Raw genomic sequence first — 23,250 nt, 5'->3', positions numbered from 1 at the left:
GGCTCAGCCACTCTGCCGCCAAGGACTGTGCCACGTGGGGACTGGGCCAAATGTTCCCCCAGGGGCGTCCACCTCTGCCCCTGCCCCTGCGGCTGCCCGGGTGTCTCCACACCGACCCTCAGAGGGCTGTGGGGCCTCGCGAGTTATTAGCACCGTCTGCACCGCAGGGGGAGCGCCCCGTGGTCGGCCGCTGCACACCCGTTCCCAGGGCAGCAGCGCAGCCTGCGGGCTGGAGCGCCGCCAGAGAACGAGCTGTTTTCTGCTGAGCTGGCGGAGATGGGCTGCGGCTTGGAGCCAGGAAAAACACGCGGCCTCCCGCCCCCTCCGTCCTCCCCTCCGTCCTCCTCCCCGTCCTCCGGGATGTTTCACTTTAAACCAAACCAGATGAGGGCTGAGCAGGAGCGGACGGTTAACCCTGTGTGTGCCAGGGGTGGGCAGGGGAGAGGGAGGCCTGCTGGCGTCGGGGGCCCCTACACCCCGAAACCCGGAGATGCCCTTTTGAAGGACAGGCAGAATCAGAACAACAGACTTGGAACATCGTGAGGCCATTAGCCCCTTCTGTACACCTACCGTGCGCCCAGTACTGTGGACCTGGAGATGAGCCGGCCACAGCCCTTCGAGGGCCCACAGTCAGGTGGGCAAGAGAGGCAAGCTCTGAGCCCAACCACGGCCATCTACTCTGAACACATTTATAAAGCACCTACTATGTGCTGGCATCAGTCCCTCCTGAGGTGAGCACGCCAACCCTGCCCCCAGCGGTTCCCTTTAGTGGACAGGAAGGCACTGCCGTCATGCACGTCCTCCACAAAGACAAGCACCTACTGGGTGCCAGCACCGACTCGTCTCTTGGGTGGGGCTAAAGAGAGTGTGCGAGTGTGTGCGCGCCAGGGCCTGGAGGGCATCCCGTCCCTGCTCAGGACGAGCCCTCCGCAGAGGAGGGCGTCGCCTTCTAATTCACACTGGAGCGCCGGAGGGGCCAGTGCCCATCTCCCGGGGCAGGAGGTCAGGATCCAGCCCCTTGAGGGCGGTGGCCGCAGCGGACTCACCTTCCCGGCTGCTCGGGGTACTTGTGTTTGCAGTAGGCCTCCAGGGACGCGTAGACCTTCTCCCGCAGGGCCTCCACCTCGGCCGGGTTCGAGAGCCCCTTGGAGTCTGCGAAGGGGAGGGGCCGCAGTCAGAACCCTCACCTGGGAAGCTGGCCCGGACGTGGGCCTTAGGCTGGCTCCCTGCAGCCCCGCCTGGATGAGGCCGCAGTGTGCTGCTGGGCAGTGGGCTCTGTCCCCTTGAGGCCACCATGACTCGAGTCCCAGCTCGGCCACTCACTGGCCACAGGATCTCGGGTAGTCCCGGACCTGCTGACACCCATGCTTCCCAGCTATAAAGTGCGGCAGGCCTGCCCTCGCCCTGTCCTGATCACCACGGCCCCCAGAGGGCTGGCTGACGCCTGCAGCCTTTGCTGCACGGGAGTCTGAGCCCCTTTGAGAAGACGACACTCTGGACCCTCTCCCCAGAAACAGCCAGGCCCACACCGAGGGGGTGGCCCAAAGGCCATCCTGAGTCTGGGGAGCCTGGGGCAGGAGCCCAGTCTGGGGGGAGCTCTGCCTGTGGACAGAGAAGCCTAGGACCGGGGTGGCCAAACCTCCAGGGCCCAGGGGTGGGGGCTAAGGAGGGAGGGTCATTCTTGGGGTCATCTTGGTGAGCGTCCCGGGGCTTTCTGGGCCAGCAGGGGCCACCGCGCTGGGCACAGCTTTGACAAGCCTCCTCTGCTTCCTGGTCTCCCGGGATTTCCCAAGACCCCCCGAGCCAGCATCGGACGAAGCCGTCTCTCCCTCTCTCCCCACAGCAGCCACTGCGTGGTGTCCCACTTTGGGTTCACAGTCCTGGGTCAGGCTCCAGCTAAGTGTGGCCCACCTCAGTGGCACGGAGGACACAGGCTGGAGCCCACGCTGGCCCCCTTGCGGCTGGTCCAGAGCAAGTGCAGGCCACAGCGGCTCAGCTGCGGGACAGACCTGCTGTCAGGTCACCTGTGAGCCCTAGACCAGGGGTCCAGGGGTCCCCGCCCTGGCAGTCCCACATCCCACAACGGCATCATGGCCCCACGCTTTGGGAACAGCTCGGCTCCTCTGTAGCTCGGCTCCCCAGCCCTGGGGCTGCCTGGCTCCGGCTCTCCCCTCTGTCCCCGTGGCCCCACGCCCAGGCCTCGGCTCCGCAGCCAGGACCGGCAGCCAAGCCATGCACGACCTGAACGGGGATTCCACCAGGCTCAGCCTCCGGTGCTGGCGGGATCCCGGGCTCTCCCCACGAGAGGACGCCCATCCCCACCCCAGCCCGCTCCTCAGAGCTAGAGCTTCCACAAGGCAAGGTGGTCGGGGCCGGCTGCCATCCCCACCCCTCCCTAGCAGCCCCCAGCAGCCCTGAACCTGCCCCTCCACGCCCCCATCACCCCCACAGACAGCAAGGTGAGTTTTCAAACACAGAAACCACCCCCCCTCCGCCCCGCTCCCTGCCCACTAGAACTCTCAGGGCTGCCCGCGCCCCAGGGTCAGGCCCAGCCCTCAACCCTCCCACTTCACTGGTGGTCTTCTCAATGCACCTCCTCCGGGACACATCCTGCACGTCCAGTCTACACCATGTTCCCCCTTCACGTGGCAGCGCCTGCTAAGCTCCAGAGGGCAGACCTGGCCAGCTGTGCCCGGGGGCCCCCCTGCTGGGCGCAGGGCCCAGCACACAGCACTGCGTTAGCATTTGTCACCTCAGAGGCTCTGAGAGAAGGGAAAGCAGAGCCCCGAGACATGTGGGGCTGTGGTGGGGGCCTGCCTGCACCCCGGCCTCAGCCCATTCAGCGTGGAGCTCCGAGAAGGTCCCTTCCCACACAGCAACTGAGGTGGAGGTCGGCTGCACACACGCGGGTCCAGGGCAGGTCCGACCCATTGCTCACACTGGCCTGGACTGTCCGGCCTCCAGAACTTTGTCACTGGAAACTTGAGAAGGGTGTCTCCCTTCTGGAGCCCAGGATTTGGGTGCAAAGCGGTGCCACACCTCAGACAGTAGACCCAGAAGCTACGCCAGAGGCCTCAACAAACCACTGAGGGCGAGCGCAGCTCACTGAGCCCCACTGCATCCAGAGGCCGCCTCGTGTGCCCTCCCAGGGGCCACGAGGAAAAGGCCGCGTGGCTACCCTGCCCTTGTAAAGAGGAGACACCAGGGCCGGAGGAGGGAGGCAGTGAGCGGTGGGGCTGGGAGGAGAACCCGGGGCCTTTGTCCGCACGGGAGGGCTGACGCCCAGTCTAGACACTGCGCGGCAGGCAGGCCGTACCCGGGTTGAAGAGGACGATGGCACGCAGGCAGCCCAGCTCCGTCTTGTCCATCTGCATGTCGCGCATCTTGGACACAAGCTCCGTCAGCACCCTGCGGAGGAGGCAGGCAGACACCAGCGTCCCAGTCAGACCGTGTCCCTCGCCAGGGCTCCCCAGAAATACCCAAAGGACACAGGGAGCCCAGTGTGGCCCTGGAGGCAGCTGAGAAGGACAAGGCCAAACCAGGGCGCTGCGCAGGCAGGGCCTGAAGGCTCCACGCCAGCCTGCCTGGTCCCGCCCTGGATGGGCTCCTCCTCTCTGCTCTCCCTCGAGAGGGTCTGCCTGTGGGATTTTATTCTGGGAACCTGGAGACTAAGGAGGAACCCGATGATAGCTGAGTCAGGGTGAGCCAGGGGCCCGGATCTCGGGGGCAGAGTCCACAGCCACATGTCCCATCCTGTTCAGCTGCAGATGGGGCATCGCAGTCTGTGGCAAAGCCTGGGGCCCTGCATTCATGACCGCAGCCTTCAGTCCTCGGCAAAGCCATGTCCCCAGGACGCGGCCCTCCTAAGTCCTGCACAGCTGCCACATAGGGGCTACGTTCCACTTTTTAGCACCAACTACTGATTTCCACCCAGGACAGCAACCTTCGCAGCCTCGTCAGATAGCGGGGTGCCCTCCCCAGTCCACCCTCAGCTGCCCCAGCCGTAGCAGCATCCTGGACCCCTGGCCTATCTACAGCCCCACACAGCCTGAGCTCCCCAAGCTCATCAGCCATCTGCCGTCCCCCAAAACTTGACAGTCATGTCCAGGAAGTGGCAGGTGGTGGTGAGGGCGGGCTGCAGGGGAGCAAAGGCAGGTGGCCCAGGCAGGCCTGGACAGTCCCCCTGAAGAGCCCAGGCTTCTCCCTGTGGGCCAGGGGAGCCCCTGAGGTCTGCAGGCTGGGGAGGGATGTGCTTGCAGCCCAAGAAAACACCCAAGGGAGTGTGGAAGACGGGGTGGGAGAGAGGAGGCGCCCGGACGTCTGCGGCCGCAGGGCCCAGAGTTGGCCCACAGGCAGGGCAGAGCTGCAGAGAGGTGGGCATGGAGCCTCCCACTCCGTTCACGGGAAGGGCAAGGAAAAGCCGGGCCGCTCCGACGCTGCTCTGGGAGCCCAGAGATTGTCACCCGATGCCTCCATCACCGTCACCCCTAGCAGCTGGGACCACAGACCGTCAGCTGGGTGTGTGGCTGGGGCTGCAACTCTACACCCAAGCAGGTCCCAGAGGGGTGTGTTCCCTCAAGGAGGCTTCTGTGGGCAAACACACTGCACCCTCAGCCCCTTAGGTGGCGACCCCATACATTAGCTTGGTAAAGGCTCTGAGAAGTCCTGCAGCAAAGACACATCCATAACTATTTAAACCAGCATTCGCCCACAGGATGTGGCCACACCTCCTTTTGCACCTGGCACATTCCAGGGAGCCCAAAGGCTGCTGCTCCGTTCCATCAGGACCACCCACAGGGCAGCACGGTTCCTGCATTTACTTCCCCCGGGGGTCACCACTGGGGGCTTCTGCTCACCTCCAACTTCCGGGCCCATATTTGGGGGCTCGCCTTGGGCCCCTCCCACTGCCTCCTCCCCTTGAGCTACTCCTCCCCACCCACGGCTCCTGTGTGCGGACCCCTACCCGAGGGGCCCTGTGACGTCCCTCCCAGCCCCTCCCACTCCAGCTGGCTGAAGCTGACGCCCACACCTGGCGTGGGCCCTCTGAGCACGGAGACCAGGCCTCCAGGGACCGGGATGGGCAGCTCCTGCCCACCTCGCCTGGGGGAGCGCAAATGGGCCTGTTTCTGGAGAGCAGTGTCAATGGAGACAGACAGGCCTCGGGGCCCCGGCGTGGGCCTACCCACCACCGTGCTGCCCCACAGAGGTGCAGGGAGTGTGCATCTGCGCTCCATGGAGGGGGAGCAGACACAGCCGAGTGGGCAGGCACAGGTCAGTGCACAGGGCGCACACGGGCTGCGACGCGTCACAGCACAGCTCGAGTCGGACCTGATGACGCTATGAGACGCCGTCTACCGTGGAATCCACTCTGCTTCTTGAGAAAAGGCCGCTTCCCTTCCCAGGCACAGGATTTACAAAGCACCGGAAGGACGCTAACCAAGCGGTCACTGGCCGTCGAGCACCCCAGATGTGGACTTGGGGACATCACTCTCCTCCTCGCACTTGTCCCTACTTCCCACATTTATAACCTTCACAAACAGAGCAGACGAGCAGGACGTGCCCGTGGGCTGGGCCCCACCTGTCGAAGATGGCGCCCACCCCCGCGCTGTGGGCGCTGTTCCGGTGCACGTGCAGCCCGGTGGCGAGCAGGATCCCGTCCTTCACAGCTATGGACCGGTGGGAGAAGGAGGCGATGAGCAGCTCGTTCCAGCCTGCGGGGAGGGCACATGGTCACTCCGCCATCTCCAGGCCTCACTGCCGGCCCTCTCCCCAACCCCCATCAGGCCCTCCAAAGGCAGCATCGCTGTCACGGACCCATCCCTCTGAGAACCAGGCCAGGGTTCCCAAAGTGTGCTCTATGGAACCCTAACCCCATGAGTGTTCCACAGAAAAGAGGTTCCCAGGCACCTATGTTTAGGAAATGCCTCTTTCTTCTACAGACCACACTAGCACAGTAAAGGCCCTGAGAAGTCCTGCACAGAGCATCTCCTTTGGCTCTGTTTAACCCAGGTGTCCCAAACTCAGGTGCACAAGGAAGTCTCTTTCTGCAATTGCAGGATGCTTGTGCCACAGAGCATGTGGGAGAGCTCCCAGGAGTCCCTCTGGGGTGTACACAGAGCAGCTCATGCCACAGAGCACACGGGAGAGCTCCCAGGAGTTCCTCTGGGATGAACGCAGAGCAGCTCATGCCACGGAGCACGTGGGAGAGCTCCCAGGATTCCCTCTGGGATGAACACAGAGCAGCTCGTGCCATGGAGCACGTGGGAGAGCTCCCAGGATTCCCTCTGGGGTGGACACAGAGCAGCTCGTGCCACGGAGCATGTGGGAGAGCTCCCAGGAGTCCCTCTGGGGTGGCCAGGAACAGCTGCTGCCAGTCTGCTCCCAATAGCAAACTCAGAGATCAACGTGTGCCACGTGGAACGCCACGAAGTAGCACATTATTGAATTGAGACAGGCGTGTTAGAGCCACAGGCTAACTCAACGCTCTCTTTCTATGAGGTCCCAGCCCAGACAAACCAGAGAGAGCATCAAAGGGTTAAGAAAAGGTATAGAAGGAGAGCTTGAAATGAAACAATTTCCGTGCTCAAACGTTTTGATGACCCTGTAGATCGGACAACGTGTAGCCGCCTCCAATAAGAACAATGACAGCAAGGCTCACAGCCACCGTTCCCGAGTGCTTGGAAGGTCCCAGGCTCCGTGGAGGAGAGCATCACACGGATTATCCCACTAAATCTTGACTACACTCCTACAAAGCAAGTAGTAGTCCCATTTTACAGAGTGGGAAACAGAGGCCTGGGGAAGGGAAGGGGCGGACAGTGAGTCAGGACGAGAAGCCAGGCCCGGTCCCTTCCCACATGGCAGGTCCTCTCTCCTGGTGGCTCTGGTGTCAGGTCTAATACCCTGATTAGAGTGAAAGCTCTTCCGGGAAGGGATGGGCTATCCTCCCCTCCCCACCAGGCCAGCATGGAAGGACATCCTGACGCCAAACACCGGGGCCCAGGAGGCTGAGGACAGAGCTCAAGGGCAGAGCCAGCCCCAAGCGTGCCTACCCTCCCTGCCTGGACCTGTCCCTGCCACTCTGGAACCACTGTCTCTTCCTCCCGTCCCCGAGGCCCACCAGCCTCCTCCTGCCTCTGACCCAGCTGCCACCTCTCCCAGGGCCCCGGGAGGCATGGGGCTGGGCCGGCATCTGACACTGCTGTGGCATGCAGCACAGGCCTGGCACATGGCTGGTGTTGGGAGGCGGCTGCTGAGCAGAGATGCGGGCTCGGCCGCCACACAGGACAGGGCCCAGGACGCACGAATGGATGGGCCGGCGGGGTGGGGGTGCTCCCTGCCAGCACCTTCTGAAGGCCCAGCCCAGCTCGGCTCCCCAGTCCCTACTGTCTCTCCTGCAGGAACTTGCTCCAAGGACCGCAGTCTCACAGCAGAAACCGGCTTCCCCTCCGTGTGTCCGTCACACCCACTTTCCAGATGAGGAAACGGCTCAGGGGCGGCCAGCCACACCAGGACTCGGGACTGACCCCAAACCCCAAAGCCGACGCTCTGGCCCACCATTCCGGCTGCCTCCAGCATGCCCCACCGGGTCACAGGGCGTGAGCTCGAGCAGGCACGTTCTGTGCACCTGCCACGTGCACTGCAGGCCCTGCCAGGACCGGGCTGAGGCCTCGGTGAGGGGGGGAGGCCACAGAACACAGACCCTCAAGGGCGGCCCCCGCTGGACACGGTCAGCCTTCCCTCTCCAGAGGGCCCCCAGACAGCCCTTCACCTGTCGCCCCGTCTCCTTGGCGCCTCCCCCAGGCCCGCCATGCCCACCGCTCACCTGCCCGCAGCAGGATGACCTGGTCGTCCAGGGGCAGCTCGGAGAAGTGCGGGATCCGCTTGGCCCACTCCACCAGGGTGAAGAGCTGCTTGTCCGCTGCCTGGCAGATGTTGGTGACAGGGTCGTTGGGCTAGGTGGAGGGAGGGGCCCGAGGTGAGCACCATTCTGAGGACACAGCCCCAGACCAGGCCCTGCTCACGTGCTTTACCCAGCGCGGGCTGAGTAACGGCCCCAAAGACGTCCACGTCCTTATCCCCAGAACCTGTGAGCATGCCACCTTACACGGCAAAGGGAGTGTCAGACGTGATCGAGTCAAGGATCCTGAGGCAGGAGAGGATCCTGGATGATGCAGGGCCCATGTCATCACAAGGCTCCTTATGAAAAGGAGCAGGAGGCTCAGAGTCAGAGAGAAGATGTGAGGACGGAAGCAGAGGTTGGAGGAGAGAAGACCCTGCTGCCCTTGGACTGGAGGGAGGGGCCGCGAGCCAAGCAACGTGGGCGCCTCCGGCACTGGGGAACGCCCAGAAGCAGATTCTCGCCAGAGCCTCAGGAGCCAGCCCTGCCCACCTCGACTTCAGTCCAGCCAGACAGACTTGGGACTTCTGACCTCCAGGGCTGTAAGATACTAATACCTGTGCTGTTTTAAGCACTCAGTTTTTCACTGTCAGTTACAGCAGCCACAGGAACATCATTCGACCCGTTCGACCGTTTCGTCCCCACCGCAGCCCTGGAAGGCAGGTGCCAGGTGACCCTGTGTCTCCAATGAGGAGACCGAGACGCAAGGGGGGAGGTGTTGGAGCTGGCGTGGGACTCTGATGGTCACGGCTGCACTGGCCCCTCCCATGTTGCTCTTCCCAGCAGACACGGAGGTGGCATGCAGACAGACAGGGTGGCATCAGAGCCCCTTCCGGAAAGTTCTATCCAGAAGGGAACTCTCCAGTCATTCTCACAGATGAGGAAACCCAGGCAGGCCTCCATGGCAGGGGCAGGACAAGAACCCCACCCTGGATCCCGGCCGGTGGGGCTTGGAGCTTGGACCATCTGGGTCCCGAGCGAGGCGGATGCCCATGCACCGGATGCAGAAACCCTCCTTCCAGAAACCACGATGGTCAGCATCCTTGCAGGAGGAGAGGCCTCCTTTGAAGGGCTTCCCCTGACAGAAACCATCTGCCTGAAGCGACGCGCAGTCTAAACACTCGGGCCCCACGGAAGGGCCTGCTAAGGGCTCATGTGGGAGGCCTGGGGACGAACTGGCGCTGAGGCCACCAGGCTGGACGGGGCTGGGCATGCAGGGGGGGCCTGGAGCCATGGGAGAGGCATCAGCGGGACGACATGGCTGGAGGGTGGGTCAGAGGCAACACGGAGCACGAAGGTAAGTGCGGAGTCCCAGGCCTGATTCAAGCCGTCGGGATGTCGTGCCCTGGGGCTTGGCCGCAGCGCCTCATTGGGGGGTCTCCCACCCAGGGGCGCTCCTAGGGGCCAGCGGTCCCCAAAGCCACAGGTTCTCACCACCTTGGGGGGCCACATGGCCGGGCACTCACCGAGCTGGGGTTCAGCCCCACGTTCGCCTCCACGTACGCCTCAGTCTTGGGCTCCACAGCCAGCTCAGCCTCTAGGATCTTCTCCACCGGCATGTCCTCGTTTGCGCTGCTCGTGGACTCCACCTCATTCTCATTCCTGTCCTTGCCCCGCTGCCGCTCCTCCTGCACGGCTGCAACATCACGGGGAGGCTGGTCAGCCCGAGGGCCGAGCAGGGCCGGCTCAGAGCCAGCACCTCCAACACCAGCGCCCCACCAGGCCCAGTGAGGGCCACACCGCTCAGAGCCAGCCCGACTGTGGTGCCACCTCTGTCCCCAGCCTGACCTCTCAGCTGTGCACCCTGACAACACAGTGCACCCCCGCCTCTCATTAATTCATTCAGCTAACATTCACACCAAGACCAGCCCGGGACAGGCACAGGCCAGGGCAGATGGGACCTGGCTCTCATGGCACCCACGGTTCAGCAGGGGTTCCAACATGGAGTGAGAAGGGCTTTGATGGGCTATGGACTCAAAGCCAGGAAAGCTTCCTGGAGTAAGTGGCAACGAGACTGAAGGAGCAGGAAAAACAGGGATAAGGGTGCAGGCAGAGGCGGCGGCACGTGCAAAAACTCAGAGCCAGAGCAGAGACGTTCCTGATGAGGAATAGTCTCTCAGACTAGCTGGAGAGGCCGTGCACGAGAGACAAGTGGGGAGCAGGGCCAAGCTGCCGGACAGGGTCCGACATGCCCCAGGAATGGGACAGGATGGGACACATCTCTGAAAGTCCCCTACCGCTGCGGGAAGAAAAGGGGCCCCAGGGAGACCACGAATGAGCTGGAGGCCAAAGCTGGGCGTGAGCCGGGCCGGTCTGGGGATGAGGGAGGAAGCACTGAGGGCAGAGGCCTGAGCAGAGGGGTGATCAGGGGGCAGCCCAGTTTCTGGGAGCCCAGGAAGAGAGTCAGTGGAAAGAGGCAGAGAGGGAGGGACACCCCAAAGCTGAGCCCAAGGAGACCCCGTGGGAGGAAGGCTGGGGCCAGGGCAGCCCCATAGGGCCTTTACAGACCTTACACTCCAGAGCCCGTGTGGCTCAAGCCGCCCTTTCCCAAGAGGGAACCAGGACCTCCCTGAGGTCACCCCGCAGGCCTGAGACGACACTGAACCAGTGCCCAGAACTCTGCCAGCTCCCGAGAGGGCTCCTGGGGGCCCTGCAGCCTCCTGGGCTGACCCCTCATGGCCCCCTCCTTTCTGATGGGCGCCAGGGGCCCTGGATGCCCAGGACCGGACTGAAGAAAGGAGTCCGCAGTGGAGAGGAGCCCGGCCTGAGGCCCGGGATGGGCTGGAGGGGCTGCCCACATGACACCATTACGGCCTGAGCCCAGACTGGGGGTATGGGGCCCCGGCCACCCAGGGACACCCAGATGCCATTGCCTGGTGGGGAACAGCACTGGGCAGGGCGCTCGTACCCCAAGTGCGACAGAGCCCACCCTCCCGTGGTCCTGCTCCGCGGAGTCAGAGAGGACGTCCAGACATACTGCGCAGACTCACAGGGTGCCCACGGCCTCCTCAAGGACAGCTCCTCAGCCCCCACCAAGACAGGCCCTCACTTCCCAGGGCCCCTGGAGACCCCCCCCAGAGTGGGAGCTTGGCGAGGCGACCCCAGAGAGTCGCACTGACCCTCTGTCGCACGCCATCCCTGCAGAGGGAAGGGTCCGGAAACAACCCCTCAGCACAGAGCCCAGGCCGGGAGGACGCTGGGGAGGATGGGGATGGGCAGAGCTGGCCTGCTGCCCAGAGACACACTCAGCCCACAAGGCTCCTAGTAAGAGGTGGGAGATGATCCCAAGCAGGGAGAGCCCGAGGGCCAGGCCTGGGGCCCCTGCACCCCGGCAGCACGGCAGGCTCACCCCCTGCTGGAAACCCCAGAGCTGTGAGGACCGGGCAGCACCAGCAGCAGTCGGCCCTCAGGAGATGGAACGGGAGACAGCCATGAGCCACTGTGCACCGTGCACCATAGGACGGACCTCCCGGGCCCAGAGTCACACCTGGGCAAGCATGAAGACGTGCATCCTCGTGCCCTCTGCAGACCCCCACCACCCACAAGCCAGGCCCTGCGAAGGGAGCAGACGAGCCCCTAACCCACCCTGCTTGGGCCCAGGCCATGTGGTGGCCATGTCCCCCACCTCCCTGAGGACCATCCTGTTCCCCTGGCTGTACCCCAAGCCGCAGCACCCAGAGGTGTTGGTAAACAGCTAAATCCTGGGGACCCGAGGGCAGAACATCAGGATAAGTTGCAGTGACGTCTGCAGGAAGCTGCACCTGCGGCCCCACATCACGCCCACTGCCCAGGAGCCGCTCAGCTCAGCTGACTCCCACAGCGCCGGGTCTCAGGCTCGCTGCCCCGCCTCCGGCCAGCCCTGGAGGTGGGGCTCAGCAAAGGGGCCTTGGGCTCTCCCAGGGACACCCACCAAGCCAGCTGGATGTTTGTGCCTCCTCCCACCAGCCAGCCCTAAATCTCACCTGGATTTCCCTCTCCCTGTTTCTGACCCACCCCAGCTCCGAGCCCCCTCGCACTGAGCCCCAACCTGGCACCCCTGCCCCGGCTCTCCTGCGGGGCCTTGCTCCAGCGCCCCTTCTCTTTCCTGGTGTGAGGCCCCAGGACAGTGCCTTCTAGAGGGCAGTGTGGCCCCTCACAGGTTCCCCAAGCGCCCATGCCCTCTGGGCCTCGGCCGGAGCTCATGCCCCCCTCAGAACACAGCTCCCCATTCTCGTACACCTCCAGACGGCCCCCTGACCCTGGCTCTGAGGGCCTGAGCTCGGGGCAGCCTCACCCAGGCCCTCTTGCCCTGGGCTTCCGAAGGGTTTGGACAATGCAGGGGACCAGCACGAAGGAGGAAGACAGGAGGAAGGAGAAGGGAGGAGAAGGAAGATGGGAGGAGGGAGGAGGGAGGAGGGAGGAGAAGGAAGATGGGAGGAGGGAGGAGGGAGGAGAAGGAAGATGGGAGGAGGGAGGAGGAAGGAGGGAGGAGGGAGGAGGGAGAAGGAAGATGGGAGGAGGGAGGAGGGGGCCCACTGCTTGGGCGCCTGCCCCATCCAGCCACGGCTCTCCGTGCCACTTCCTCCTAAGGCCACAGCTCCCAGTGAGCAGGCCCTTCTAGGGGCTCTGCAAACCCACCCTCCCCTCACTCCTCCAGGCCTGAGGGTGTGAGAGCTCCTGCTGAGGCTGGCCCAGGGGTCCCCCAGGCCTGCTTGGTTCCTGTAACACTGCCCACGGCTCTGGAACAGCCCAGCAACCCACAGCACTGCTTCTCGCCAGGCCCCCACCAACGACCGTTCAGAGACCCCAGGACTGATCCGTGCCCAGCTCCAGGGCCGCGGACTCCCTGAGGGCAGGCCCTGCATCCTTCCCGCATCAACAAATGGCTATTTGGAGCTGCCCCCGGGCCAGGGGCTGCACTCTCCAAGACCCAAAAGACTGACTCAAATGAGGGACTTTCCGTCCATGTGGCGAGACTCAAGGACAGCAGCCAGCCCACGCCTCCACATCAGCTGGGCCAAGGAGCCAGGCAGGAGGCCTCAAGTCGGAGTTTTTGCAAGGCTGGCTCTTCTGGAAAATCTGACAGCAGGTGAGGGCCGAGTGGGGAGCTTGAGCTGGCCAGCAGGTGGCAAGGGGCCGGCAGGGTTACAGAAGGCCGGCCAGGCTCTGGCCCCTCCCCCCGCATCTCCCATGACGACCCCTGTAGGTGGCGGGTGCTGAGCTGGACAGGCCACCTCCTCACCTCCCCGTCTCCGTCACAGCAAACAGGCCACAGGCCAGCAGAGCCACTCGGAGGGAAGCAGCTGCGAGGGCTGATCTGGGCCAGCATTCAGGGTGGTGGGGACCCAGGCAGGCCCATGTCCCTGAGACCCTGAGGATGGGGGTCCCCAGGGTCTGTCCTCTGGGCAGAATCCTAAACCTTCAGGGCGAGGACATAGCTGAGAGGCACGTGGTTTAGCTCAACCAGCTCATTTGATCAGGTGGGGAAACTGAGGCCCAGAGAGCCAAAGGGGCGTGGCTGAGCTCTCAGGGCAGTGGGCAGCTTAAAGCTACAGGCTCTGGAGTCAGACAGCCCCTGAAGGCTATGTGGCCCTGGGCAAGTCCCTCACCTGTCTGGGCCCAGCTTCCTGAGCCCTACACTGAGAAAGACGAGCGAGGCATTGGGGCGGATCCACAAGGAGGTGCCCATGGCACCCTCCCAGCTCTGTCATAACACCTGCCGCTCCCGCGCTCTCCGCAACGTGGCCCAGTCACGGGGATTTCCTCCCACTCCGTAGCCAGTCCCAGGTGCAGGGAGCCCTGGGTGAGGGTGGCCCCGTGAGGGGCGGGCCAGAGTGCAGGAGGGGTCGGGCAGGCGGGGGGTTCCTCCGCACCTGCCTCCCCGCTGCGGGGGCGAGGGAATTAATTAGCGAATGTTTTGTGAAGGGCCTGCAGCTCTGAGCGGCGTCGTTATAAATATTGTGGTTTTATTTATAGACACAGAGCGGGCAGGAGGCAGCCGGGGACTGATGCCCTGCCAGCTCCATCACCTTCTAGATGGAGTCATGTTGACTTACGTTCCGCTGGCGCCGGGAAGCCTCGGGCGGGAGGCGCCTGTGAAGACAGGGCCTCGTTATCCTCCCAGCCCGAGCCCGAGCCGGAGCGCGGCGGGTGGAGGGGCGCCCAGGCACAGGAGGCAGAGGAGGCCAGGCTGGGCCCCGCACTGGGGATGCCCAGGGAGAGCCCTCCCCAGCAGCCAAACACACAATGTGGGGGGACTCAACGCCCAACATAACAGGGTCCCCAACCTCAGGAGACCTGCTGACACGAGGGCGAGTGGTCCCTCTGCCAGAGTAGGACACCCCCAACATGCCACAGTGCCCAGTGCCACCCTCCTGGCGCCCAGGGCTCCTTGGGTGGCAGCCCCTCGGCCCTGCTGCCTCCTCTGCCAGCTGGCAGGGCCCTACCTCGTCCCCTGTCCAGCCCCCAGGGCAGGCCTGGATTTCACCAAAAAGCTCTGGCCGGCGAGCACTTCTCAAGGCCTGGACGACAGACCGGGAGGGGGGGTGTCTTGCCAGAGGTCACTCTCTGGTGACTTAGGGGCTCTCCAGCTCAGAGGACACGTCCCTCCTCCCTCAGGGGACTCAATCCACGACAAGGAGTCTGTATATGAGAATGATCACGTACACACACACGCACAGGCACACACACTGCTCCCCGGTCCACCACCAGCCAGGCTCGGTGCTGCCACCTGCCACGTTCCTCCCTACAAGCTGGTCGGGGGAACCTTGCCGAGGTCCCCACTGTACGTATGAGGAAACTGAGGCTCGGCGAGGCAACGCTGACAGGGTGGCACTTAAACCCAGTGGGGGCTCTTTCTGTACAGCGGAAACATGTGGAGTCACACATGCCTGTACAAACACACACACGTGCACATGCACACACGTGCACACCAGACCCTGCTGTTTCCACACTCCAGCCCTTCCGAGTCAGGAGATGGGGTGCAGGAAGCCAAGGGAGGCAGAAAGAACGGGGAGAGGCCTTCCTACAGGAAAAAGAAGGAAGCAGAGAGATGGGGGAAGTGGGGTGGCCCCCTCCAGCCTGGGTCAGTGTTACCCTAGGTGGGGGGGGGGGGGTCAGGTCTCCCCCATCAGACTGGGAACCCCCCGAGCGTGGGGCCTGCCTCCTCCATCAGACCTGGACGGCTGGCAGGCCCTCCAAGCCCTGCCACCGTGGGCTCCAGCAGACAGGCCTGGGCTCAGCCTGGTGGAGGGCCGGCCCACATGGCATTTCTCACCTGGGCCTCAGCCTCCCCCACCCCGGAATGCTGCGGAACGAGTCCCCCGTTGGCTGCCTGTGTGCACAGGCCCCTCGCCATTGCCCCAACACCAGATGCTATCAGCCTGCACATCCCTCATTAGCGGTGGAGGTGGGGTCCCCGTCAGCCCGAGCCAGAGGGGCCCCTCCTGGGCTCTCCCTGTAGTCAGCAGCCGGGTGCCAGCCCCGAGCTGTGCCCTCACGGCACCGCACTGGGCAACGCCGCTGGTGGGGCCTCTGTCTCCCCACCTGTAACAGGTGTGACCTCGAGCCTCACCAGGGGGTCGGGCGACAGGCAGCAAGCCCCTCAGCACAGATGCCTGCCACAGGGCTGATACTCCAGAGGGCTAGGGCTGGCCCTGGAGCCAACAGCTTGCACCCTTTATGTTCCCGACCACGGCTGCATTGGTGCACGCGGCCCCACTTCCCCAGGCCACCACACTGCCTGACTCACACAGCCAGCAGCCCCGCCGCTGCCAGGAAGCCTTCCTTGCAGTGGACAGGACAGCAGAGGAGAGGAGCTGTCTCAGGACGGTGCCGGGGGATGGGCGGCAGCACCCAGCTACAGGCTGCATGGTGGCAGGCGGCAGGGTGCCTCCAGACCCCCTGGGCGGATGGACCTGGGAGACCACAGACCACAGAGCACCCTGCAGGGCCAGACTGAGGCTGCCCTGGGGCCACTGGTCGCTCCTCCCGCGTGTAAGGCTGTGGACTGGGCCCACAGGTGCCAGGACACCCAAGAGGGCACCACCTGGCTGGGGAGCCACACGCCCAGGAGAGCGTGGGTGAGAGGAGCTGTCACCGCACAAGGATGGAGCCCCCCTGCAGGAGGCCTCGCCCACCCCCATGCCATCCTCAAAGCTCTCAGGGCGGCACGGACCCTCCAAGGCCAGCAAGGCCCAGCCGTGGGATGTGTCTGGGGCACGAGAGAGCGTGCGGGAGGGTTTCCACTGCTCACTCATGATTCGTAAACCCAGGAGGCGGCAAAGGGGAGGCGGGGCCTGATGGGATCAGGCATTTACCTCACAGCCCCGTAAATCAGGTCTCGAGCCGCCTGGTACTTCGGGAAGGCACCCAAAGCAGCAGATTTATCCGTCAGACATGAGAGCAGGGACAAGAGCGACGCACAGCCCACACGGCTCCAGACCCGGCGAACACCTGCAGCCCCGCCCTGCCTGCGCTGGCCCTGAGCCCTCCCCAAGCGCCCCACCTCTCTGCCCCCCGCTTCTCCATCAGGGAGGTGTGGGGACAGCATCACGGCACCACAGGGGAGAGGGAGTGCGTGGAGGTGGGAGCGAGGTGCCGCACACAGCAGGTGCTCCTGACAGCTGCTGAAACAAGAGCCGATCACTGCCGGGCACTAGGGGAGAGGTCAGTCCAGGTGACTCCAGGTCTCCCCAGCCCTGCGACTCGGCAGCTCCCCTGGGACAGGACACGAGTGCCACTCATTCTCCCCCAGGCCTTGCGGGGAACAGGCAGCTGGAGTCTGATGACGCCCAGGCTCACAGGTGGGCAGGCTGAGGAGGCTTCAGGAAGGGGTCAGTGTTTACTGGACAGTTCCAGGGACCCAGAGAGGGTCACTCTCTGGGCCTTGGAATGGCATCTATGCCCTGGAGTGTGCCACATCTGCTGATACTCCCGGCCTCTGCACATGCTGTTCCCTCCAGCTGGGCACACACTCTGCCTGACCCCTTCCCATTCTTCGGGCATTGGCTTGGACATCCCCTGCCTACCTAAGCCTTGCCCGCTGCCCATGGCTGGGTCAGGTTGCCTCCTGTGGGCTCCCACAGTGCCCATGCTCCCCCTAAGCCATCACTGACCACACCTGGGGGCCCTGCCTGGTTATCTGACGCTCACTTTCAACACACAGATGCCCACAGCTCACGGCTGTACCCGCCTGGCACCAGAAGCAGTGAGCTCAGCAAGCAAGTGGTCTCAGGCGCTAAGCCAAGATCACTCTGTGCTGTGTGCCTCCAGGGAGCCGCGAGCCTGGAGCTGCATGCCGGGGCCCCACCTCCCCCCAGCACACTGGCGCCGGGCCCTCTGGCCAGGCTCCACGCCTGGGCACACACCGATCCACTGCCCACCACGCGCCTGTCCCCTGCCCAAGTTTCCATGCTTCAGGAACAACATTGCACTAGCCACCTCCAGCAAGCCCTCCCTGACTACACAGGGCATCCAGAGGAACCGGGGCTGGGCACACACCTGCCCTGGCTGGACACACACTTCCTCTGCCCTCCCACTGGCCTAAAGGAACAGAGTCTGCACTGGGAGCCCGAGGCCCGGGTTCCAGCCCAGCATGTGACCCTGGACAAGCCCTGGACCCTCTAGGCCTCAGTTTCTCCAACCTGCACAAGGAGGGGTGGGCCAAGCATACATGAAACATGCACCCTGATCAGGAAGGCCTGGTGGGCAGACACCCTGCAGGGCCCAAGCCAGCCCCCACAGCTCAGCGCTGAGCCCACAAGGGCCCCTCTATGGGGTCCACGGACCACTGCCCCTCGCCGGGAGTGGTGCCAGCTGCAGGAGACAGGGGCTGCTGCTGAGCCCCCCACCTTCCTCACTGCACCCCACACTCGCCCCCACAGCGTCAAGAAGGAAATCCTGCAGGACTGTGTGGCCCAGCTGGGGTTCTGGTTTCTCAACAAGAACAACTGGGGCTGGGGACGTGCGAAAGGAAAACATGAATGGAAAGAGATGAAGACTGCAGCCATGGCGAGGACAGTCCTCGGTGGTGAGATACCAGCTCGTGGAGCCCGTCAGGGCCCGGGAGCAGGAGGCAGACAAACACTGACCACGTGTGGCCACAGGAGCAGCCAGAGGAGAGAAGGGAACAGAACACGCAGACCCTGACCCCAGACAGCAGCTCCCAACCCCACGAAGCCTGAGAGAGGGACTCAGCAGGCCGGCGTCCACGCCCCATTCAAACCTGGATGCAGAACATAACCCAGAGAGTCCGCTCAGAACGCAGGAGTCACCACACCTGCAGGTGAGGAAACTGAGGCCCACAAGGGGACAGCAAGGGGTCAGGAGGAGGTCACACTGCAAGGCGGGGCTGAGGACTCGGACAGTTTGACAATCTGAACGGCCTCAGGGGAGTGACTTTCCATGCTACCCACACCCCAACCCGCCCCTAACAAATGTCACCACCAAAATCCAAGGCCAAGAGGCCTGCGGCTTGAGGGCCCAGGTGCTGCTGGGCATGTGCACCAGGTTCTCAGGAGGAAGCAGCGTGCAGGACAATGCTGCCCCAGCCACCCCCAATCAGGGCTGTCCCCACAAGGGCCTCCCTGACAGTCCCCTTACTGGACAGCCAGGACACAGCCCCAGGACCCACACGCACTCGCTCTCCTGGGCTCCCACCACACCAGCCTCGCTCCATTCCGAGCCCACCACCCGCCTCCAGCCTGAGGCCTCCCTGTGGTTCTGCCTTTGCCCATCTTCCAGAGCCCACACATTGGGCCAGGGCCTGCCACAACCTTGAAGGGGGGGTATCATCAACGTCTGTCCCTAATGGGGCTAGAAGTTGCCAGCAGGTAAGACCCAGGCCACCTCTTCTGTAATCCCAGAGTCTAGCATACAGCAGGCACTCAGTAAAGATTTGGGGAGTGAGAGCAACGCCTGGCTGGGGGATCTGGTTCGATCATCGCCCACAGGGACACACTGCCTGCAGTGCAGCAGTGGCTTCTGGAGTGAGTGAGCACCCCATCACCAGAGGTATGCAAAGGAGCCGGCCGCCACCAGGGACGCTACAAAGCTGCCAAGTCCAGGGCTGGACCCTGTGCTTGGGGACTTTGGGACACCAGGAGGCCATGTGGGAGGAGGGTCGACCCGGCCCGCCCAGTGCCCGTGGCCTACCTTCCCGCTTCATGCCCATGGCCAGGCACTTCTGGTAGCGGCAGTACTGGCAGCGGTTGCGCTGCCGCTTGTCGATCAGACAGTCCTTGTTGTCCCGGCAGGTGTAGGTCAGGTCCTTGCGCACCGTCCGCTTGAAGAAGCCCTTGCAGCCCTCGCAGCTGTACACCCCGTAGTGCTTGCCTGCGGGCGGGGCCGGGCCGTGAGCCTCCCGCAGTGCTCCCGCGGGAGGGGCCAGCCCTGTCTCCAGAGCCCTGGCCTTCCGGCTCCATCCTCTGGGGTGAGGGAGCTGGCCCTGCTGAGCACCGGGGCCCAGGGAGTCCCCACCCCTCCGGATGAGCTGGCGGCCCCGGAAGAGGGCATCGTCGGGGTTTGGGGTAGGATGCGAGGGGTCCTTTGCCCAGGGCACAGCCCCGAGCGGAGCACGGCCTACAATGCCCCCTGTGTCGTCGTCACCACCAACTGCCGCCCTCTCTCCAGAAGCCTCCGGACCACCCTGCCCTGACGTGCAAACTCTGGACGGTCCAGTGTGAGAGGCCTTCGGAGCTCGAGTGCCCTTGGCGGCCTGGCCAGGCTCAGGCCCCCGCCCCTGTGGCAGCCTACCTGAGGAGCGGTCCCCGCAGATGGCACAGATGTGCTTGGTGAAGGATGCCATGTTCCCTGAGGGGTGGGCCGGGACCTTGAGGACGCCGTTCAGGCCCAGCGGGGGCTTGATGTCCTCGCTGCTGCTGACGGGGTTCATGGGCGAGTTGAGCTGAGGAGGGGGACAGCGGGGGTCAGCCTGGCAGGTTGGAGCCAGGCACCCGGGTAGCAAGTTGCAGAGTCCCCCCAACAGCCCTGTGTCACAGCCCCACTTTACAGAGAGAGAAACCGAGGTTCAGAGAAGGGCCCTGCCCACCCCAGGCCACAGAGCCCGAGAGCAGCAGGGCCCAGGCCCACCAAAGGAAGCTAGATGCTGCTCGGGGAGCTCAGCCAGGCTGGCAGGGCTGCCCTGCCCTCGGGGCCCCACCTGCCGGCTGCCCCCAGGCCTCAGGAGGAGGACCCCACAGGCCCCTGTTCACGCTCCCTGCCCCTCACCCACCTAAATAAGAACCGCCCCCCATTACTGGGCGCTCCCTCGACAGGACAGCGTGAGCTCTGGCATCCGCCGCTAAGGCCGGCACTTCAGGATACCCCCAACCCACAGCCAAGCTCTGAGCCCTGTCACGGCGGGGAGGGGGGAGAGCAGGGGCCACCCCACAGGCCACAGTGCCGGGGCCTCAGCGGGCACGGTGGGGGTCTCTACTCTCACGACCCAAGGAGAGAGGGACGGGATGCCCCTCGGCGTCCACTGCAGGGACACCCTCCCCTCTCCACACGCCCCTCCGCCCCACCCTCCCGCCTGACGCCGCGCCAGGAGGAAGCGTGGGAAACTCACCGGTCACCCTGGCAACAGCTGCCGCGGCCGCAATGACACAGCAGTTTTGGTTCCGCTGCGTCCACCCCAGCTCTCCTGCCAGCGCCCAGGGCTGAGGCGCTGCCCGCCGCCTCCCACGAGCCAGCCTGTCTGCAGGCGCCGGGACCCCGGCCGGGCAGCGCCCTGCAGCCCCCGCACCCCCAGCACCCCACTTCTGCAAACCCCTGACAAAGGCGGAACCCAGGTCGCGTGGACATCCCGGGGATGGGCAGCAGCTGCTGCACTGCCCCCTGGTAGCCCCAGGCCCTCCTCATGCGGGAACCCACCTCCTTCCTTCCCCACGGCCCCCAACTCCCATCCCCCTTTCTCATGGGACAGGAAGAGCTTGGGGCTCCAAGTATACGAGGCAGAAACCGGCACAAAGCCTCGTTGCATGGGGTCCTTGGCGCCTGCAGTGCATCCTCCAGCCCGGCCAGTCCAGGGCCTTCCTCCACCCCGCAGGGGACCATGTGGTTCCGCGAAGACATCTGACCCCCATGGCACTCAGGGGGCCGCAGGGAGGCCAGGAGGCGGCTCTGACCCCTTGGGGCTGTCAGGACACAGGAGCCGAGGGGGATGAGAGGGCATCTGGGGGACCCCAGTGCAGAGCAGGGCAGCCCTCTGTAAGTGGAGGACACCCCCTGTGTGCCATCGCAGGTGTCAGGAGCCTTCCCAACTCAAAGGGGAACTAGGAAGGGCCACCAACCAAGGAAGGCAAGTGCTGTGTGCCAAGTGCCACGGTGCGAGGGCTCTGCACACATGCTAGTCTCTCCCTGCGCAGAAAACCCCGCAGGGGAAGCGCTGCTCTCCCATTTCCCAGATGTGGACACGGAGACTCAGAGAGGGCAGGGGTCTGGCAGGGGGCAGAGCAGGGGTTTGAGCTCAGAGTGAGCAGGTGGTGACACAAAGGTAATCCTGCATGCTGCAGAAAGGGAAACTGAGGCCCTGAGAGGATGGGCTTGCCCAGAGCCACTCCGGAGATAGCATCATCCCACACTCTTCAGTAAGCATCCAGCCAGCCAGGTGCCCAGAGGCAGTGGAGAACACAGCCCTGTGCCCAGCCCTGCAGGGCTCACTGGCCGGACCCAGGGGGGCCAGGAGGAGGGAGCAGGGGAGAGCCAGCGCTTATCCTAGAGCCTCTGGATTCTGCCTCCCCCACTCGCTGTGTGACTTGGGGGAAATTACTGAATCACTCTGAGCCTGAGGTTCCTCGTGTGCAAAACTGGAATGACGTGAGTGTGCCTGTCTGAGGGCTGATGGCAGGACTGCCTAGCCGATGCGCGGCAGCGCTGACAGCGGAACGAGTGGACCCAGCTCACATGCCACCAACAGCAGCCGCGTTGGCGCTGGGGCGATGGCAGATGGGAGGGGCATCCCAAACGGCAGGGCTGCCAGAGAAATGTTTGGTCCCAAAGGGCCCAACCACAGGGAGCCACTGAGGACCCGCAAGCAGGAGGCCTCTCAGGGCTGTGGGAGTGGCCACGAGTCGGGGGGGGGGGCTGGATCCTCCTAGCAGCACCGAGGGGAGGAGCCTGGGCCTTCCCTCTTTCTGTGGCCGCCCAAACCACACCAGGTAGGCAGGGCCACCTGCCCTGTCTCCTAGCCCACCATGTGCAGGCCCTTTGGACTGGTGCCTACCTTAGGTAAACTGAGGCAGGGCCGCAGCAGTAGGGAAAGCCGGCCAGGGCCCACCCAGGGAGGGAGCTGCAGGCAGGACGGATGGAGCAGGCAGTCACAGTCAGTGCTGGGGCCAAGCTGGCTCCTGGGCCGTGTGCTGGAGAGCCCTGCCTGCCCAGGCTGAGGCTCCCCATGGGCACAGCGGTCAGCGCAGAGGCCTGGGGCGCCCGAGGAGCCCTGCACGTGTGGGACGACGGAGGCGGGGCTGCAGCCACACCCTCACTACCGGCCTGGGCACCCACTTTGCTTCTCTGCCTCAAGTGATGGACGTCCCCACGTGGCCACCAGGGCAAGGCTGTGCGGGAGCAGGCACCATTCTTCCCCCGTCTCAGCTCCAAGCAGACAGGGCTCGGCCAGGCTCACAGCTCCCAGAACAGGGCGAGGGGCAGCTCTGGGCCTTGTTTCGCCATGTACGCACCCCTCCACAGACCCCGCTGACAGGGGGCTGCCCCCTCCTGTGCTCCACCCGTCTCCCTGGAGCATGAGGACTCCGCGGCGTGGCCAGGGAGGGGCCCTCCCGTTTCCCCTTTCATAGCCTTGGCATCTATTTCAGTTCCCTCCAGAGACTACAGGACTTACTAAATAATCTCCTGCCTCGCCAGCGCTCCACCTGGGTCTCCGGCCATCTCTCCCACTCCTCCTTTCCACACCCCCCACGCCCTTCCTTCCCAAGCCCACAGGGGCCCATCACCCACGATCAGAACTGGGATGGGAGGCTCTGGGCCCACTACCCACCACAAACCGGCCCTTGGCCTCACTGGCCTCTATCTGCCCATCAAGGCAGGAAGCAGACCCTGTAAAGTCCACTCGGCCTCACGCGGACGTCCCATCGCAGAGGCTGCATGGCCACGGTGCCCACAACAAGGAGCAGTGGGGCTGGTCCCCCCACAGGCCTGGGCAGGCCCTGCCCCAGAGGCTTTGCTAGGCCAGCGAGGCCTGCATGTGAGATGTCCACGGGTGCCAAGCACTGGGAGGGGCTCTGGGACACGGTGGGAAATGCTCCCTGGTTCTTACGCTGGTGGAGCCCCCAGACCAGGGGAGACACGCAGCCCAGCTCAGGCCGACACCTCTGCTCTGGCTTGGCTGCCCAGACCCTGAGACGTCCACTTCC

General features: G+C 64.4%; 1 protein-coding gene across 10 annotated transcripts in view; it reads right to left on the bottom strand.

Moving 5' to 3' along the window:
* RXRA (retinoid X receptor alpha) overlaps positions 1–23,250 on the bottom strand; it is a 102,479-nt gene that overhangs the window by 4,565 nt on the left and 74,664 nt on the right. For all 10 annotated transcript variants that reach the window (XM_023629280.2, XM_070251699.1, XM_070251696.1 and 7 more), the window contains 7 exons: positions 19,631–19,781; positions 19,031–19,210; positions 9,364–9,533; positions 7,823–7,952; positions 5,579–5,711; positions 3,317–3,408; positions 1,047–1,152 (listed from right to left, as the gene is read on the bottom strand). In XM_023629280.2, coding sequence (XP_023485048.1) covers positions 1,047–1,152; positions 3,317–3,408; positions 5,579–5,711; positions 7,823–7,952; positions 9,364–9,533; positions 19,031–19,210; positions 19,631–19,781 — 962 coding nt within the window. The remainder of the gene's footprint in view (positions 1–1,046; positions 1,153–3,316; positions 3,409–5,578; positions 5,712–7,822; positions 7,953–9,363; positions 9,534–19,030; positions 19,211–19,630; positions 19,782–23,250) is intronic.

The sequence above is a fragment of the Equus caballus genome, chromosome 25, assembly GCF_041296265.1.
Source record: "Equus caballus isolate H_3958 breed thoroughbred chromosome 25, TB-T2T, whole genome shotgun sequence".
In the NCBI taxonomy this organism is placed as follows: domain Eukaryota; kingdom Metazoa; phylum Chordata; class Mammalia; order Perissodactyla; family Equidae; genus Equus; species Equus caballus.
The sequence above is the reverse complement of the archived record's forward strand: the minus strand, read 5'-3'. Positions and strand labels throughout refer to the sequence as shown.